The 20,029-nt window shown below is 52.6% G+C and overlaps 1 protein-coding gene across 1 annotated transcript in view; it reads left to right on the top strand.

Annotated features, from left to right (window-relative positions):
- Parvb (parvin beta) overlaps window positions 1-20,029 on the top strand; it is an 83,100-nt gene that overhangs the window by 43,259 nt on the left and 19,812 nt on the right. Inside the window, exons 4-6 of the mRNA XM_055626964.1 lie at window positions 8,215-8,317; window positions 15,821-15,961; window positions 17,752-17,867. Coding sequence (XP_055482939.1) covers window positions 8,215-8,317; window positions 15,821-15,961; window positions 17,752-17,867 — 360 coding nt within the window. The remainder of the gene's footprint in view (window positions 1-8,214; window positions 8,318-15,820; window positions 15,962-17,751; window positions 17,868-20,029) is intronic.

The following is a 20,029-nucleotide window of genomic DNA, read 5'->3' as shown; positions in this document are numbered from 1 at the left end:
TTGAGTCTACATTAGAAAGAGGTGTTGAGGAGTGGAATGTGGGCTGAAGAATGGGAGCGAACATGGGTCCTCTAGGTGCTCCCATGTGCTAGGGCAGCCCAGGGCCTTTCTGGGGCTGTCACATGGTGCTAACAAGGGCTGTGCAGGGTCTGTTTTGAGCCAATACACCCCGCCTACAGGCCTGGTTGTCTGTAGCTTCACGGGGTGTAGATTCAAGTTGTTCCGGGGAGCAGGTTGTTGTCTCTCTCTACCACATACTATGGCGTCATCTGAAGAGGGTCCCTGGTGTCCTAGTTAGCTTTAATTGGTCAACTTGACACAGACTTGGAGTCACCCAAAAAGGAAATCACAGTTGGAGGATTTCCCAAATCAGAGTGGCCAATGGGCATGTGGGTGGGCCGCCGTCTTGATTGGTAAGTTTGATGCAGGAGGGCCAAGCCCACCGTGGGTGGAACCATTCCTTTGGCAGTCAGTCTAGGTTATATTAGAACGAATGCTAGCTAAGTATGAGCCCGTGGGTGATCTTTCATGGTTTCTGCTTCAAGCTCCTGCATGAGTTCCTGCCCCGACATGGACTGACCTGGAAGTGTCCGTCAGTAAACCCTCTCCTCCCCTAAACTGCTTTTGTTCAGAATGTTTTAACACAGTGACAGAATGAGACTAAGACACTCCGGGACCAGTGTGTGGTAATGTGAAAACCAGCCAGGTGGGAAAGCAGAAGGCTCTGTTCTCAAAGGTCACAGTAACAGCCGGGTGGGGCTGTGGCTCAGCGGCTGCCAGGGACATCTGCCTGCTCTTCTCTAGAACATGGCCGAGGCTTTGATTGCCCAGCTCTAAGCCACAGTAGGGCTCCTGAAGGACCCCCACCCGAGACAGAGGCAGGCAGATGGTGTCCTACCTCAGAGACCCGGAGTTGGCTTGGGTGACCTAGGCGCTTTGAAATGCTGAGTGTGACAGTGTCCTGAAATAGATGCCTCTCTATTGGCCATTCCACCTTCACTGCAGCAGGGAGCCTTATACCCACCCCACCCCCATGTGACTGAGCTTTCATGAGGACCAAGGAATCAGGGCTGCTCGCTGTGCCCTTGTAGAAACATGAGCTGAAAATGTCTGTATGGAGGGGTTGGAGGGGTGATTCTTTTTTTTTTTTTTTTTTTTTTTTTTAAGACAGGGTCTCACTGTGTATGGGGAGAAGGGGTTTATTTAGTTTGCAGTTCTGGGTTATAGTCCAATGCTGTGGGCGTGTTAAGTTGGCAGAAACTTGAAGCAGCTGAAGAGCAGAGAGAATAAATGCATGCATGCTCACTTGCTTGTCCGATACGTTCAGCAGCTTTCTCCGCTTTCATCCTGTTTGGGACCCCCTAGGTCTAGGGGTTGGTGCTGCCCACAGTGGGCTTGGTCTTCCCACAGAGATTAACCTAATTAAGACAGGCCCTCAATAGACAAGCCCACAGGCCAGCCCAGCATAGACACTCCTCACGGTTGGTTCTAGATTGTGTCAAGTTGACAGGATTAACCGTTACACCGGGCAGGGGTGGCACACACACTTCTTTAATCCCCAGCACTTGGGAGGCAGAGGCAGGCAGAGCTCTGTGAACCTGAGGCCAGCCTGGTCTACAGACGGAGTTCCAAGACAGCCAGAGACTATACAGAGAAACCCTGTCTCAAACAAAACCCAAAGCCAACCCAACCAACATCCACCCCCTGCAGAATCAATCAGACAAACCAAAAACTGGAGAAACAAAACAAAACAAAACAAAACAAAACACATTAATCATTGCAACTGGGCAGAGGGGCCGGGGCTGCAGATAGAGGTGTCAAGGAAGGGGGAAGCAAAGGATGATAGCTGTGTGCCAACGTCTGTGGGAGCTTCTAGTTGGAGAAGGCAGGGAAGCAGGGTCCTTTCAGAGTCTCCGAAGGGTCAGCTCTCCTCTCCTGACGTTGGACCTCAGCTCAGTAACACCGATTCAGGGCTTCCAGCCTCCAGCATGCATCCCAGGATGCATGGGATGGCTGAAAGCCACCGGAGTTGTGGAAGTCTCTAGAGCAGCCACAGGAAGCAAATCTCCTCCACTGTAGCTCACCATCCACATGGGCCAGCAGGGGTGGCAACAGGGGCCGAGTCCCTGAGATGCCCTTGTTTCCGCAACCGTCCCTTTGCCTGCAGCTGAACTTGCCGGGAGAGCAGACTTTGGGCACCCCAGCTTGAGATCTCGTCTCACAGCAGGCTGGCCTTGGCCTACCGCTTTCCCATACTAGTGTAAATACCACGCACAGGGGAGCAGTCCTGGAAACTTGGGGGGCTCATCAGCTACTGTTACAGCTTCGTGGAAGGGTGTTCAAAGTGTCAACCTTCTCAGGGAGGGAGGGAGGTCCCATGGCTCCCATGAGCTAGCCCTGTTGGTCAGATGTACTGGGAAGCCTGTGTGTGCTTAGAGCCTGCTCCTGGGGAGGGAGGACTGTGGGTGTTTTCCCTCTCCGTCCTGACAGTAGCTGGCCCGAATATCACACTTGTGCTATGAGTGTGGGGTGCCCACCCTCCCAGATGCGCTAGGACTGGACTCAGTGTCTGGCCTGTCCCCAGGGTCACCACAGGACCAGGTCCCTTGGGTCTGCTCTGCTCAGACTCTCCACTCTCATTCCTTGCCTCCACCCTCCATCCCTCTGCTCCATACACTCTGTGGTTTTGTTGCCGCTATGCTGAGCAGGGACCCTCTGGGTATGAGGTTAGAGGGGACAGTTTCCTCTGAGACCTACTGGCAATCTCAGGGGTCTCAAGTTACATCAGGGTTGCTAATTCACCAGAAGGATATCAGGACACACTGGGAGCTACTGTCCTAGTGGTCATAGTTGGTGACAGGCACCATTTTCTGGGGGAGGCACACTTGGGCACTGGGATCAGGATCTAGGGAATGTTGTGGGAGAAGGGGTCGGGGCCTTGTGATTGCTCCTGATTGCAGGTGGTTCTAGAGCCTCAGTGCCCGGGGTCACCGTGTGGGTCTCAGAGTTTCAGAACATTGTCCGTGTTGCAGATCAGTGGCCCAGCTTCTAGAGGACACCTGTGAAGGTGCTGCCTAGAGACAGGTTTTGTTTTATGGTTTTGCTATCTCCCAGAGCTGGGGGTGGCATCCAGGACTTTTCTTCATTGCTGAACTATACCCATGCTCACCCCATCCCCCAAGCAGGCTATGTTGGCCTGAGCAAGCCAGAGGACAGCTGGGTCTGGCTGACATCCTGTCCTGCTGGACATGGTCGCCGTGGCTGTCTGTCCTTCACTGCCTTTCCCAGTCTTTGGGACCAGGGCTGAGTTTCTGAGGAAGCCTGGCTGGCCTTGTTCCTCCCTCTCCTGCTCTCTGCTCTGTGTGTCTTCCCTCTGCTGTCTTGGTGGCCTTCTCTGTTGCCTACTACTTTAGGATTGTCATCTTTGAAGTGTTGTGAGCTGCCCTCTGCCTTTTGTCTGAAGTCCTTGGCTCTGGCTGGTCGGGCACTGGGAGTGAGGCTGACTATTAAAAACTATTTTGAGCATCTTGTCGTGCTTACTGGGTCATTAAGGGATGAAGGTCTCATCCCAGCTCAGAGGAAAGTGGAGCGCCTTGACCCCTGGCCATTCATTATCTGATGATGGGCATGGAGAGGCACCAGGTCTGGTGGGGACTGTACATTGGCCAGCTGGGCATCACCTTAGAAATGGGTCTGCATTCTGTGGGCCCAGGAGCCTCAAAGACTCACCCTGGTGTCTGCTGCTGGCGTTTCTTCCTGCGGCCATTTCCTCTGGAATCAACCTGGATTCCCTGTTAGTGTGTTGGAGGCCAAAGTGTCCTGTGCTTTTGTTAGGGAGAGGCCTCCATGCTCAGTGTCCAACAAGGAGTCCCACCTTGTCCCCAGGGCCTGGCACAGAGCTCTGAAACCCTCTGAGTTTCCTGTGTGAGATGTCCTCTGCCTCACACACTCTTGGCCACACCCAGGTCACTGCTAATGAGGGCATTTGGTGAGCTCCCTATTAGCTTCCAACGGAGGTTGATCCCTAAGAAGACCCACACATGCACGGTCAAGGGTTTGGCCCTGTTGATTTCTGGGAGGGGAGGGGTCTGGAAGGTGGTTCTTTTTTCTGATGGCCAATGACTGAGGCCACGACCTGGGATGTTTTACCCTGGCCAGTGACTGTCACAGCACATTGACTGCCAGACACCTGAGGTCAGAGCACTGATGTTGGAGCATCAGTTTGTGGGGAAGAAAACCCCCTCAAACCTACACAGCCCTTCCTTTTAAGCATGACAGCCAGAAGCAGCGAGACATCTCATGCAGGGGGTGGAGTGCATCTTCCTCCAAGAGCAGGTTTCACATCTCACTGTTCAGTTGCTGGGCAAGGCTTAGCCTTGTCCTGGACCTGTTCCCCACTCCCCTCTCATGCCCGGGTCAAGGGGAGGTGTTCTGCCATGCTCAGGCCTCACTGGCTCTCACCCCATTCAGTAAGGTGTGTCTCCATCCCCGGAGGACAACACAGCCCTGGACTCTGTTTGGAAGTGATTAAAACGTTACTGTCACGGCCCTGGGGAAGATAGACCGCAGACCCGATTACAATTCAGGAGGGACTAAGGGGGGAAAGTAACGTTTTATTCTGGTTGGAGCAAGCTCCTAGAGCTAGCCATGATCGAGTACCGTGTAAGGACATAATTAATATATGTCCTCCTTATTCGCCCGCAGGACCCGGGGCTGGCAGATGAGCGAGTCCCTAAAAATAATAGCTGATGCTATCTTTAAAAGCTCTTTTGTGAAATGGAAGATTAAGAAGGATGACCCGGAGCAGAACAACGGGGTGATGGGTGATGTCCCCAAGTCAACTGCACCTCCTTGGGGGAGAGGTGTTGAGACAGGAGAGGATTTTTGCTTCCTAGACCTGAGAGCCTGGCCCATCATGGAGACTTTGTTTTTTGAGCTTTTGCCCTTTTGTTCTTGCCTTTGGGCTTGATCTAGATGTGGGGTTTTTGTTTGTTTCATTTTCCTTTAACTTTTCAATTCTCAGAGAAGAAGCGTTCTCTCAAGATTTCCTAGCAGGGCTGTGTTTGAGAAAGAAAGCCCCTGGAAGCAAAGTCCTATAGAAAGGTCCACATCCTTTCTAGATGTGAATTTTCCCAGGCGGTTCTCTGGTTTGTTTGAGAACTTGAGTCTGCATCTGTCTTAGCCACTGCGGATAAGTGCTGAGCAAAACAGCGCACTCGCCAAGCTCACCGTGTACCTGGGAGAAAGACGTGATTAGGACCAAGTGAATACGTAATCAGGTGGCAGGGGTTCCCTCGAAACCTCAGCCCCTTCTGCTGTTTTCTGCAGGGCAGTCAGCGAGGTGGCATTTAAGCAGATCTTCGTGTCAGTACCCAGGTGAAGATCATGGCCAACTGCCCAGTCACTGGTGCAAAGGTCCTGTGGTATACCGGTGCTTGGCACGTTCTAACAACCACCGAGATGGGTAGGGTGATGAGACGAGTGAGCATTCAGGGGAGTGGCCAGAGACACAGAGATGGATGTCCCATGCCTGTATCCTTCTCAGCCTAACACCCATGACGGGCGACTGCCTCTGTGAACAGGGACTCCACTGCATCTCTCTTCGTCCTCACTTTCCCAGGGTGGCCTCTGATGTGGGCACTCATGTTCTTATCCTCAGGGGAGAACCTAGAAATGAAGGGACAGCATCTGTGGCTTCCTTCCCTTCCTTTCCCTTCTTAACAACTGGCAGAGGCGATTCACCCTTACCCATTGTCTTAGGGTTTCTGTTGTGACCAACAGTTACCAACACCACATTGGAGAGGAGAGACTTACAGCTGGAAGGCATCGCTAGGAAAGCCACTCAGGAACTCAAAGCAGGAGCTTGGAGGCAGGAGCAGAAGCCACGGAAGAGTGTTGCTCACTGGCTTGCTCAGCCTGCTTTCTTATTCCACCCAGGAGGACCACATGCCCAGGGGTGGCATTATTCATGATGGGCTGGGTCCTCCCTTATCAATCAAGAAACTGTATCACAGGCTCGCCTACAGCCAGTCTAGCGGAGGTGATTTCTCGACAGAGGCTGCTCTTCCCAGGTGACTCTGGCTACATCCAGTTGACACAAGTCATCCGCCACTGTAACCCCAGTGACCTCAGCATACTATCGTTCTGCCATTCCTTATGAACTTAAGGTCTTTCTCTTTTGTCCCGAGGAAATCCTTGCTGTGGTTTGCAGCCCCTGGTGTGGGAACAAACCTTAGACCTTTGGGCAGAGGACAAGCGGGCTTCCAGGATAGGGCCCTTTGCAACCTGTTTTCTTCCAGCCAGGCCCTATCTCCTAGTCTTCATTGCCCAGAGGAGACAGCCCAGTGGCCAGAGAACACAGGCCAGACTAGAGTCCCATCAGCCAGAGAGCTGGAGAGGTCTCTGACTCTGTCCTCCTCCCCTCGGAAGGTACTTTGACACCTCCAAAAGGCTGCAAGGCTGGGTGGCCCTTTCCCCTAGCCACATTTGACTCATAAGCTCCATGCTCCCTCTGAGTATCTGATTCAGTCTCCCATGTATAGCTGGGCTTCTTGGCTACTTTATTGGGTTCTTTTTCCTACCTCCCTACACCATCCCTTCCAGTCCACCAATACCAGGTAGGAGAGAAAGAAGGGTAGAGGGAAAAGTGGGAGGAGAAGCATCAATATCATTCGACTACTTCCTGCTTATTAGGGGCATCAAATTCCTTGGGGCAAGTTTGATCTCCGTTTTTAGGATCTCTCCAACTGGCAAACCAGTAACCAGCAGCAATCCAGCAATCAGCAACAGGGAGTACAGCAGCCGCCACAGGCCCCCATGAGTCTCTGTCATTATAGACCCTCTGAAGAGGAACTTCTGGCATTCCCAGAATTCCAAACATAAGCTATCTTCAGCTGGCAAAATCACACCTCCACTAGAGCATGAGGCAAATCATAGCCAGCTGCTGTGGGCAGCCTCAGGCAGCCCCATATCCCACACCTGTGAGTAGAAAACAAAACAAACAAACAAAAACATATTGCCATAATATTCCTCTGTTTTTTGGAGAAACCCAAATTTTCGCCACACCTGTAGTCACTTGGAAGCTGGTCAGGACTTGATGGGACTTGATGGGACCTGACAGGTCAGGACTCTGTGACCAATTTCTCAGGTCATTGCTGTTTCAGAGATTAATGGGACCTGTACTTTCGGGTTTGTGCACTTTGATCCTTCTGAGAGTGGCCAGAGACCTCCACCTCTCAGGGGTTAAGGGGTCCAATTAGACAGCTTAATTGATTCTGCTGGCATGGAGACCCACAGTCCAACTGTCATGACTGCAGCCTGGGTGGGCATCGGCTTTATTCTGGGTGGGATGGTGAGTAGAGCTGGCTTTATTTTGGCAGCCCTTCCCAAGTACCATCCTTGGGAAGCCCTCTGTTCTGTCCCAGAGACACTCAACAGCGGAAGGTGGTTTGCCTCCACAGTGTGTCTTCCAGTGCGCTGAGTGGAAAAAAACTTGTTAAGAAAAGCCTTCAGGAGAAGGCAGGGAAGAAAAAATGGAAAGGAGAAACTTGACTATGAGTGTTCACAGCAGTGTGACGGACAGAAAGTCACACGACTCAAAGGCCCAGCCGTGGGGGAGACAAATACGATGACCCTACATTTGTGCCGTGCTGTGCTAAGGTGTTCAGCCGGAAGTTGGGGAGAGGCAGGAGCTGTGACAGGAGTGGGCTTCGAATACCATGCCAAGAGGAAAGCCAGGCAAGAGGGAGGAGTTACATGCTGTGTAATCTCACTGACTACAGGAAATGGAGAGGGGCAGAGCCTCGGGCAGCAGGCCTGGTTTTTGTACAGGAACAGGAAAACATTCTAAGGTGGACTGGGGTGACCATCGCACAGCTCTGTTGTCTGCGGGACGAGGCAGGTGGATTCTCCATTGGCCGGACAGTCTACAGAGTGTGGCAAACAAAAACCATGCTGGGACCTTTTGTATCAGCCCCGGCAGGACCACGGTTGCTGTAGGTTCGCAGCCTGCCTGGTTCTGCCGGGGCCCTGCTGGGAACTGTCAGGAAGTCCCAACTCCATGCGTGGGTCTGGCTCTCTACTCCTACCCTGGCCATGGACCAACAGACACCTGTTGTCCTCTGTGGTCACCAGGCAGCACTTGTGTGGTTGAGCAGCTTCCCGTCTGCACCTGCTCTGACCCTGGCTTTACCCGGCATCTCTCACCTGCCCCAGGTGCTCCTGGACTGGATCAACGACGTGCTGGCGGAGGAGCGCATCATTGTGAAGCAGCTGGAGGAGGACCTGTACGACGGCCAGGTGCTCCAGAAACTACTGGGTGAGTGCCAGGACCCCGCCATGTAGCACCATCCTCCTTGCCCTGGGCTCTTGGGAACAGACCCAGAGCTTGTTTCACACCTTGTGGCCCTAGCTGTGGTTTCATTGCCACCTGTCTTCATGGTGTCTCTGCCGGACAGTGAGTCCCCAGCCATGGAGCCGCAGCAGGTCCTCTTGGAAGCACATGCCCTCCTTGACCAAAGAAACAGGCTTCAGAGGAGAGTCATGCCCCTTATCTCAGCCCTCTGGCCACCCTTGTTTTATCCATTTATAAACACATTTAGGTTTGTGGTCTTCAACAAAGCCACGTGAGAGAACGTGTCATTGTCCTGACTCATGCCTCCAGGCTTTACTGTCCCCAAGTTGTGGCTGAGGATGATTGAGTATGTTCCCAAGATAGATTGATGGGAGGAAAGACGGAAGGTGGGCAACCTCTCCATCCAATGTTCCTGAGCCTTGCTGGATGCTGGGCTCTGGTCAGTGGCTCATGAAGCAGACATCTACCTACCCTGCCCTTCTGGGGTGTGTGGTCTGTCTGAGCAGCCAGTGACAGATGCTGTGGATCTGAAGAGTGGAAAGGTCATACAGGTGCCTATGGCCAGAGTGGGTAGCTTTACCAAGCACTGGGGTCTGAGCTCCTGGGAAAGGTGAGGGAAGAGTGGCCGGGAGAAGAGTGGAGAAGAATGAAGTCGGGGGTGAGGAATGGCAAGGCCATGAGAGTCACGATGCCTTGCCCTGGCGTGGTGATTCATGCCTGTCATCCCAGCACTTGGGGTGCTGCGGCAGGGGGATTGCTGGTTTAAGGATAGCCTGCCCTACGTAACAAAAGCCCGTTTAAAAAAGAAAAATAATGAATGCTACAGCCTGGGCACCAGCCCGTCTCTCTTTCAGCTGTTTGTCAGGTGCCTGAGGTACCTGTGTTGTGATTGTAAACATTTTTTTCTTATCACAGCAGGTTCTCACTGCAGCCCAAGGGCAGGCCCAGTGACCAGCATCTCCAAATGCCTTTTCATCCGGGGCATTTTACCCAGTTCTTTCCTGACTTCTCAAAACATCTCCCTCAAACCCTTTTGTTTCTCTCCATCGCTTATGACATCGTTGAAGGACTTGGGAATCTTGTCTTATAGAAGATGGACTAATGTAGGTTCATCTGATCTCCCTTTTATTTTTCTTTTTTTTTTAAAGATTTATTTATTTTGATTTTATGCGTATGAATGTTTTGCGTGCATGGTTGTCTGTGTGCTACTTGCCTGCAGTGCCTGTGGAGGCCAGAAGAGGGCATCAGAGCGCCTGGAGCTGTCGTTTATGGATGGTTGTGAGCTGCCATGTGGATGCTGGGAATTGAACCCAGATCGTCAGAAAGAGCAGCCAGCACTCTTAACTGCCCAGTCATCACTCCAGCCCTGATTGCACTTTCCTTGGTGTTACTAAATAGGCCTTTTTGCTGGAGCTGGTGCAGGGCCCATTGCTTCACAGTGCCGAAGGTGCACAGTGCCAGTTTATCGATGGATCCTTAGCCAAGGTGATGAAAAAGGGAAGTGGTGAGGTTATTGAGTTGCTGAGTGGCTGGGTGGTCATGGTGACTCCTCAGGGGAGCTCACAGCCACATACAACCACAGAGCTCCACATACAACCTCCGGTGGCTGAGCAGGGCACAGGGGCTGAGACAGGTTTGTAGAGCAGGGAGGGAGATGGGATCTGGGATGAGGCCGGGAAGATATACAGGCCCAGATCCGGTAGACAAAGTTTCCCTCTAGGTCACAAGAGCCGCTGGGAGTTTGAACGGGGCTGTGCCATGACCTCTGTGGGATCTTACAAAGGGTCACTCGGGCTTCTGGGTGCAGAGTGGGTGAGGAGGAAGCTCACCCACTCTGCACCCAGAGTGGAGCTGCATGTGGCTCAGGCTGCTCTTTGCAGAGCCCCAGGCTTCAGAAATGGCTCTGGCAGGGGTGGAACGCAGACGTGGACAAACATTTTGGAGGGTAAAGCTGCCACAGGAATGGAGGGTGGAGGCCACGGAGGTGGACTGAGGAATTAGCGAGCCAGGAAAGAGCTGGGGGTCCGATGAGTGAGGCTTTGGGGGTGAGTGTGCCTGTTTGGAGCCTGCTGCTGGGGCAGGAGTTGGGGACTCCTATTGCAAAGTGAGATGGAGTGCAGCTGCTGGGAGGCGGTGTTTAGAGCCTCGGGACACCATTCCCTGGCAGGGGGTCCCAAACTCCTCCCTGGGCTGGATGCTGAATGGTCAAGAGTGAACGTGGACGTTTGGTTAAAAATGTGGTCTTAGAGGAAGGTTTACTCTCACTGAGCCTGGAGTTCACCAGGCTCACGCACACGCGCACATGCGCACACGCGCACACCCTTGGCAATGCCTTCTCACCGGAGCAGTTCCTCTAGTGGACGCTGAGTCTCAGCTCACAGGACAGGCTCTTGCTTTGCGTCTCTGCTGGCCGTGGTCGGCTGTCACAACACTGACGCAGCCCTTGGTCCATCTTTGAGAGCACATCTTTTTTTTTGGTTCCGTCTTCAGTTTGCCTGGCCGAGGCAGCGCTGACCTGAACCCCACCCCGTTGCTGTGTAACGTGGACAAACTGTGTGACACGAGGCTTTGGGCTTGCCCAGGCTCTGCTGTCTTTGTGTTGTGGAGTGGTTGTTATTCCCTCTCGTTTGAATATCTCCAGTACTTGAAAAAGCAGCTGGGAAGCCTCTTATGTCAAGTGGGTTGGTCGGACGGAGAAACGGACAATGGGAAGAGTATTCAGGGCTGAAGAGGACGCCAGCGATGCCGGCGCATCTGCCTGGTTGTGTGGGCGACGCCGTTTCTGATTAGACGTGATGATGACTCGCGTGATCCCTGTGACTGGGCATTCCAGGAGTGGCCTTGATGCAGGCAGTGGGCTCTCGGGCTTCCCCACGGCAGCTCTAGATTACATAAGGGGGTGCCGGCTGAGCAACAAGGCCGAGGCGGTGGAGCTGGGACTGGTCAGGATGAGGAGGAGCCAGCAAAGAAGTCTGGTGAGATCAGCATGTGGGAAAGGACCATGAGAAGTGTCACATGGGAGTAAGGGGTGGAAGAGGTTATTTTTTTATCAATTTGAATTACATGTTTTTGGGTGTGGGTGCATACATGTCAATGTGGGCATGCGTGTGCCACAGTGCATGTGTGGAGGTCAGAGGGTGAGCTCAGGCTTTTTTTTCTCCCTACCCTGTATGTGAGGCAGGGTCCTTTGCTTGCTCCAGGCTAGACTAGCCTCTGGAGCATCTCTTGCCTACGCCTTCATTCTTGCTCCCCAAGGAATTCTGGGATACAGACTGCACATGAAACACACCTGGCTTTTTGTGTTCTGGGGATCAAACTCAGGTTCCCATGCTTCACAAAGCAATCGAGTTACCCACGGAGGTAGGTCCCCAGCCTGAGGAGGTGTTTTGAGTGCATGAGAGTGAATGATGAGGATGGTGTGGGCCGCTGGGTGAGCCACCAGGGCACCCAGAGGAGCCCCTATTCTTGAGGAGAGAGGCTGGAAACAACTGGGGCTCTCTGTGCCAGGCCGGGGTTCAGCTTGGCTGGAACTCCTGGGCCAGCCGGTACTCCCCGGGACATCTTCAGGCCTCCCTCGTGCGTTCCAACACCCTCAATCGCATGCTGTACTTTGAAGGTCACCTTACCTTTTCTCTTTCACGTTGGAAGATGAGGCCATGGCACATCTGTCACCCTTAGCAGTCTGCAGATCAATGCCTGGGTGATATGCAGAGAAATCTCTTTTCCTGCCTTCTGGAGTTACTGCATCATGGAGACCTAGGGCAAGAAGCGGGACACAGGACCCGCCTCCCCGGGCTGAGTCATAACCCCTAGCCCCACATTCATCTATTGACATCGCTGCTGGCTAGTCTTTATGTCAACTTGGCACTAGCTGGGATCATCCGAGTGGAGGGAACCTTGACTGAGAGATTGCCTCTGTAAGATCGGACTGTAGGCCAACCTGCAGGTCAGTGGTTCTCAACCTGTAGGTCGCAACCCCCCATGACAACCCTCTACCTCCCAAAATATTTACAGTGTGATTCATAGCAGTAGCAAAATGACAATTATATAGTAGCAATGGAAATAATTTTATGCTTGGGGGTTACCGCAACAAGAGGAACTGTATTACAGGGTCACAGCCATTAGGGAGATGGGAAAGCACTGCTGTAGGGCATTTTCTTAGTGAGTAGTGGGGGAGGGCCCAGCTCATGGAAAGTGGAACCACTCCTGGGCTGGTGGCCCTGGGTTGAGAAAGCAGGATGAGGCCAGGCCTAGTGACGCACACCTTTTATCCCAGGCAGAGGCAGGCAGAGATCTCTGTGTTTGAGGCCAGCCTGGTCTACGTAGTGAGTTCCAGGACAGCCAGGATTATGTAGAGAGATCCTGTCTCACGAAAGGGGTAGGGGTGGGAGGAGCAGGCTGAGCAAGTCATGAGGAGCAAGGCCATAAGCAGCACCCTCCGTGGCCTCTGCATCAGCTCCTGTATCCAGAATCTGACCCATTTGAGTCTCTGCCCTGATTGCCTCTGATGATGGACTATGATTGGGATGTATAATCAAAATAAACCCTTTCCTCTCAAGTTGCTTTCGGGCATGGTGTTTCATCACAGAAATAGTAGCTTTAATTAAGATAGCATCCTAACCCTCAGACCTTAGAATACGGCTGTATTTAGAGACACATTTTAAAAAGAAGTAATTAATTTGAAATGAGGTCATACCTATGCCGGTATGTCTAGAGTCCTTATGAAAAGAGATTAGCAGGGGACGTGCTGCATACCTGCCAGTCCCAGCACTTGAGATGCTCAGGCTGGAAGACAGAGAGTTCAAGACCAGCCTCAGCTACATAGGGAGACCCCATCTCATTTAAAAAAAAATAGGTGGAGGAGCTTGGAAGACAGCTGCACACAGAGGGACAGCCCTGTGGGTACATAGGGAGAGGCCACAGGAAGAAAAGAGCCGATGCCTTGTCTCAGGCCTCTGGTCGCAGGGCAAAAGATCCTATAGCCTGTGCTGACTGACTCGGTTTCCCTCCCTCTTCTGTTGCCTCTTCCTCTGCCATCCCAGGTGACCCAGGCAGTGGCATGGGACAAGAGGGCATGCTGGGTTCTCTTTGACCCTCCCTCCTTCCCTGTTTTCTTCCCCGGGGCCCTGCTCTGCCCTGTGCTTGGTGGCCGCACGCCTGTGGGTCTGGCTTGCTGTGTACTCCGTGTTGTTCACACACGCAGCTGTGGGTGTCCCTGCTGGGACCTGTGACATAGGAGGCAGGTGGTGAGACTCCGTGGAAGCGGGCACTCCTGTCCGTAGGGGCAACGTTTTCTCCATCACGCTCACCGCCCCTGGACCTGTCATGTGTCTGTTCGTGGTCCTTGATTGTCATCTCCACTCTCTGTCTCACCCCCCCATGTGTTGTCCTCTCTTGTCCGGTGCCTAGGATGGCATCTGTGTCCAGTAGCTGTCCGTTGGGTGGACATATGATTGCAGAGCTGCACCGTGCAGCTCTGGCTGTGTGCCGCAGTCTGCAGAAGAGCTGACCTTTCTAAATGCAGGAGCCAGAATTCGGGGGTGGGCAAGCACACTGAAGTCCCGGTCGGTCCCAGTTAAGATGTATGCCACCGAACTTTGTGGGACCTCAGTGGGGCTCATGATCTCAGTGACAGTGAGGCCGATGTGCTGGCAGTCCTGACTCTCTGGCCACGGACATGGCAATCACCCTCTAGGAAATTGCCTCCAGTCACCCTGGGCCTGGGCTTTTTGCTAGTTGGCGGAGGAGACCTGTCAGGAAACGTCACATCTTGGAATTAAAGACTAGGAGGGAACGGGGCTCCGAGCTGCCTTCAGCAGGATCCCCTGAGCTCTGGCTGCTGTATCTGCGGCTACCTGCTCTCACCTGCTGCCTCCACCGTTCCCAAAGGAAATTGAAGGCGGCTGGGTCTCTGTCTCGGTAATTGAATTCCGAGTGAATGTGACAATTCTCACCCAGGCTCCTCCAGAGTGTTTCCTGCTTGCTCTTAGAAATGACATAGTAACAAACCCGGCAAATGTCCAATCAAACTTCTTGCGAGTGAAAATGTTAGAGACTGGGAGAAGGGGAGCCTGGAAGAACAGGCAAGCAGCCTTAAGGTTTTCTTACTGTGTTTACCAAAGTGTGCAGTCTGGGGCCCCGGGGAACACACCCCCTTCCCACACCCTCTGCAGCTGACCCAGGATCTCTTCTGCATCCCCCAACTGCCCATTTCGCTTTTGTTTTAAAATCACTATTTATTATCATCGTTATTATTATTATTATTATTATTATTATTATTATTATTATTATTATTATTATTATTAGTGTACGATGTGTGAAGGGGTCATTGGGTGCATAGAGAGGTCAGAAGACACTTTTCTGAGACAAGGTTTCACTGTGCAACCCTTACAGACCTGGAGTTTGCTATGTTGTTCAGGCCGACCATGAACTCACAGAAATCCACCTGAGTGCTGGGATTAAAGGCGTGTGCTACCTCATCGGTTAACTTTTATCGATCTATTATCTATCTATCTATCACTCTAATTAAAAGATTATTTATTATGTATACAATGTTTTGCATGTGTGCCTGCAGGCCAGAAGAGGGCACCGGATCTCACTATAGATGGTTATGAACCACCATGTGGTGTCTGGGAATTGAACTCAGCACCTCTGGAAGAGCAGCCAGTGTCCTTCACCTCTGAGCTATCTCTCCAGTCCCAACTTTGATTTTTAATAACATTTTTTAGGGTATTTTGAGCATTTTATACATGAATACTATTAACATCATTTTTATGTCCTCCACTCCCTCTTAAGTTCATGACCTCATCTTTAAATATATCTGTGTGTGTGTGTGTGTGTGTGCGCGCGCGCGTGCACAAATGCTTTCAGACATCTTTACAACCTAGTGAGTCCACTTAGTGCTGTTTATATGTGTGTGTGTTTAGGGCACTTGGTATGGCATGATCAGGTAGGGAGCTCATTCTCCCTATTGATGGCTGGTGGTTCTTCATCTAGGGGTGGGGCTTTGAGGTCTCTCCATGCCAACTGGTGTTGTCACCTTCCGGTCTTATTGAGGCACCCATGAGGTTGAGAGTTCATGGGTGCTGCCTTCCGGGAACATCTAGAAGGTACTAGCTAATAGCAGGGCAGAGCACACCTTCTGAGTAAACCCTCCCCTTCCTCTGTGGCTCCTGGCAACTGACTGCCACCACACATGATCCCCGGAGGCCACTTGACCGACTCTCTTCCAAGGCGTGCACATAGGCTTGTTCCGCAGAGCCTGCTTCAGCCTCAGCCGCCCCCTTCCCTCACAGTGCAGCTTTCGCCCAGTAGAAACGGCCTCCCGAGTCCAGAGTCTCCCGGCTCAGCACAGCACTCCTGGCCCCCTAGCACCCCTGGCTCCCTAGCACCCCTGGCTAGGGCACAGGTGGCTCCAGCCCCTTTAGCCCCGACACTGCCTCGTGACCGTGTTTCACGTCTCCACAGAAAAGCTGGCGCACTGCAAACTGAACGTGGCAGAGGTGACACAGTCTGAGATCGGGCAGAAGCAGAAGTTGCAGACGGTCCTGGAAGCCGTGCAAGACCTGCTTCGGCCCCACGGCTGGCCGCTGCGCTGGAACGTGGACTGTGAGTGGCCCCTGTGTGGGGAGGGGGTGTGGGGAGGAACCACCTTTTTGTCTTTCCGTATGGTCATCCATCATCCCATATGGCCTTGTGGTTAAAACACAGTGCTCCCTCCTCCAGGCTTTGTTTTGTCTTTGAGAGTCTCATGTAGCCCAGGCTAGCCTTGGACTTAAAGTGTAGCCAAGCTTGACCTTGAATTCCCTGTTTTCCTGTCTCTACCTTCTGAATGCCGGGATTACATGTCTGGCCCAGGGAGTTCTCGCTGGGACTTTACACCAGTTCAATTGCACAAAGAGAGCCCGTATTGGGATGGCTCACTGAGGCAGAGACCCAGCAGTCCATGCTAGCTCAGGAATGTCGCTTGTTACTGGCTTGAGGGGGTTGTGGCATTACAGAGGGAGAAGGAGGGGATGAGCTGGCTGAAAAAGCTGATGGCTTCTGCCCTGTCCTTGTCCACCTACCCTCACCCCCCCTACCCCCACATCCTCTGGCTCCTTACAAGGCAGGTGTGGTGTGGCATGCCACCAGAGCCTGTCCCTTCAGGGCCAGGAGGGCTCTGCGGCCTCCATAGAGAGCCCAGATCTTAGCTGTGGAGATGAGGCTGGCTCTGCCCCTGGTCTCTTGGCATGACTTTGGGTAGGCACGTCCTTCCCCGAGGTGCTGGGGCTGTGGATAGGAAGTGTCCTATCACAGGTTTGCTGTAACCTGGCCAGAAACTAGGGCAGGTAGCCAGGACTGACTGGGGGTCCAGAGCAGCCCCTATCGTTGTCGCCTCTCCTTATGGGGACAGCTGATTGATTGCAGAGCTGCAGAAGTTAGCCCAGCGCCAATGGTAATGAGATGCGCTATTGTGGTGGGAATGTGACTGTGACCTGGCCTCCCTGCCACCTGCAATTCTCTGCTTGAAAAGACACAATGCTTTTAAAAGTCGCTGCCAGGGTCAGGCAGGGTGACACACACCTTTAATCCTAGTGCTCCGGAGACTGAGGCAAGGGAATCATTGTGCTTTTCAGGCCCAGCTAGTCTCTAGGCCAGTTGGGGCTATATAGCGAGACCCTGCCTTAAAGAAACAAAACAAATAAACAAAAATAAAAACCCCAAACAATCTGGGCACAGGGATCTTTTCCGAGACTGATACTCCAACCAGGGACTATTCATGGAGATGACCTAGAACCCCTGCACAGATGTAGCCCATGGCAGCTCAGTGTCCAAGTGGGTTCCCTAGTAATGGGAACAGGGACTGTCTCTGACAAGAACTCAGTGGCCTACTCTTTGATCACCTCTCCCTGAGGGGAGTGCAGCCTTACCAGGCCACTGAGAAAGACAATGCAGCCACTCCTGATGAGACCTGATAGACTAGGGGAGGAGGACGTCCCCTATCAGTGGACTGGGGGAGGGGCATGGGTGGAGGAGAGTTGGAGGGTGGGATTGGAAGGGGACAAAGGAGGGGGCTATAGTTGGTATACAAAGTGAATAAACTGAAATTAATAAAAAATGAATAATAATAAAAAAAACCCTCAAACAATAACTAAAAAACCCCAAACCCAAACCAACCAGCAACAACAAAAATCCTAAAATCATGGTTGTCAAGTTGCCTTGGGCCAACAAGAAAGGAATAAAGAGAAGCCAGGCATGAGCTGGCAGAATTCCCCGGGGGCCTTATCATCCCTGTCTATCTGAGGTCACACTTCCCTCCCCTGGAGGTCTCCGTAAGACATACCCTAGAGACTGGTCCCTGGCTCGCTACGGCAGCTGACTGGAGGCCTCTGTTTTCTTCCCTCTCCACCCCAAAGCTATCCACGGGAAGAACTTGGTGTCCATTCTCCACCTCCTCGTGTCCCTAGCCATGCACTTCAGAGCCCCCATCCACCTCCCTGAGCGTGTCACCGTGCAGGTGGTGGCAGTCCGGGTGAGTACGCTACGCCGACCTAGCCCCTCTCTCTGTCTCGGAGGCCGGCTGACTTTCTCCTCTTGTAGTTTTCCAGCTCTTTCCCCTCTCCCATCCCGAGAGTCCACCTTCTGTTTCCCCCCCTTGATAAAATTCATATCTCACCCCGGCTGTCGGAGAGATGATTGGAGCAGGAACAATGCTGTTGATTTGGAGAGTGGCACACGGGTGTTGAGGTTTAATTTCCCAGATTTCTGAGGAGAACATTCATTTCTCTCCAAAGCCACCGAGTCGGAATTCAATCCCCTTGAATGTGCTTATTACTCACTGGAGGAGGCTGCGACCGGCAGAATGAAATAGACACCCAAATTAAAGGCTCTCCACATTTGCTCTGTATTATAAGCCATCATTCCCCATTATCTCTTTTTTTAGGTTCATTTCTCTTGATTTACTCAGAGAAGGGAGCCAGGACCTGGGGTTCTGCTAACAGGCGCAGGCCTGGGTCTGTTCTGTGTACGCTCCTGTGCGTTAGCATCCAAGCATGCAGGTGTTGGCCAGGCTTGGTTCCTGTGCACCCTTCACCAGTAAGCATGTATCAAACACCTACTGGATGCCAGGCATCTGCCTGTACTGCTGGGGACCCAGAGTAAGGATTACCCATTTTGGCCTGGAAGAGCCGCCATGTCTGCCAACGGGCTAAGGACCTATACGTCACTGGTGTTTATGTTTTTGGAGACACTCAGCTACACTCTGTTCTCTGAATTTTTCACTTATCTCTTCTGTGGTCTGTGGTCCGTGGGGACCTGGCTGAGCCTGTGTTTTCTGAAGCCATCCTGACCTCTCCGCTACCCTGGGAGCTTAGTGGTACCCTGCCGGGAAGGCCCTGTCTGACATTAAGAGATGGTCACCTGCCATTTCTCCCGGCTTCCCTCCCAGTCAGGATGTTTGTGGTCAGCGAGAGTGACGCAGACCCAGGGGGACCATTCCTGTGGCCCTAGTCTTGGCTGCTGGCTCCTAGGCAGTGGGCCTGGAAAGGCTTTCCAAGGACACAAGGGAAAACGGTTCCTAGACCTACCTACGTCAGCCTCAGGCCCCAAGAGTGCTGAGCGGGCTCACCGGCTGGGTTTTTCCTTTCAGTTTTACACATTGATCTAAGACAAGCTTGGGCTTTTGGAAAACCTGATCACCCCCCGCAAGCCCCCTCCAGCATGCTGTGCCTTAACTGGGGTTCCTGGGCTGCCTGCGCTGAGGCCAAAGTAGAAGAAACTGGGCGAGGAGGTTCAGCTGGATGGCAGCTTCTCAACATCACCAAGCCCCACTCAGTCTCTCTGCCTCTCCTGAGGTCCTCTGGGCGAGCTTATTTGAGATGGGGCAAGATGGGCATTTCATGTGGCATTTCATGGCTGGAAGGCCTGAGAGCCAAGCCTTGCTTACCCCCAGCAGCAGAAGCTTTGGGGAGAACTCTTGACTGCTCAGGGCTGCAGGGATTGGCCTACAATTCTGGGGTGATGTTGCCATTAGTTATCCAGCTTCAGGCACCTCATTGACGCTTATGCACATAAGTCAACCCAATACCTAGAGTTCTCTCTTGAGTGTCAGTTGGAATGAGGCCCGGAGTAAGCCAAGCTGAAGTCACCAGCTATGTTTCCTTGTTACCAAGGACCAGTCTACAAGAACCTTGGGGCCAGCTCAAGGAAGAGCAAGAGGCTGCCTGATTAGGACACAGGTTCCTGTCCCTCCGGAGCTTCAAGGGACATGTGGCTATGGTTACTTTGGTTGGCCTCTGGGAACTCCTGTCGCATGTGGGCTGCTGTCCACCATCACCTCTGCTCTCCTACTGGTGCCGCATATGCCTGTCAGCGTTGTTGCGGTGAAGTGCCACTAACTGGGGGCTTCAAGTGGCAGGTGGATTTCTTCTCCTAACACTGCCAGCTTCAGGAAAAAGCAGCCCTCTTTGCCCCATTCTGCTTCTACTGAGGCTGTCTGTCTTTAGTGTCCTGGGTTCATGGCCATGGGCCTCTGTTTCTGCTCTTTCATTTTTCAAGAGTGCCACTCCTCCCAGCTGCAGAGCTTTTATCACCATGTCACCTCTCTTAATTAATGTTGGAAGGAAAAGCATGTTCCAAGGTCCTGGGTAGACGTGTTCGGGGGATCCTGTTTGACCTATTACCCACATGTTTTTT

Source organism: Psammomys obesus, unplaced genomic scaffold (assembly GCF_907164565.1).
Source record: "Psammomys obesus unplaced genomic scaffold, mPsaObe1.curated_primary_1811, whole genome shotgun sequence".
In the NCBI taxonomy this organism is placed as follows: domain Eukaryota; kingdom Metazoa; phylum Chordata; class Mammalia; order Rodentia; family Muridae; genus Psammomys; species Psammomys obesus.
Note: the sequence above shows the minus strand (reverse complement) of the source record. Positions and strands in the feature narration are given on the sequence as shown.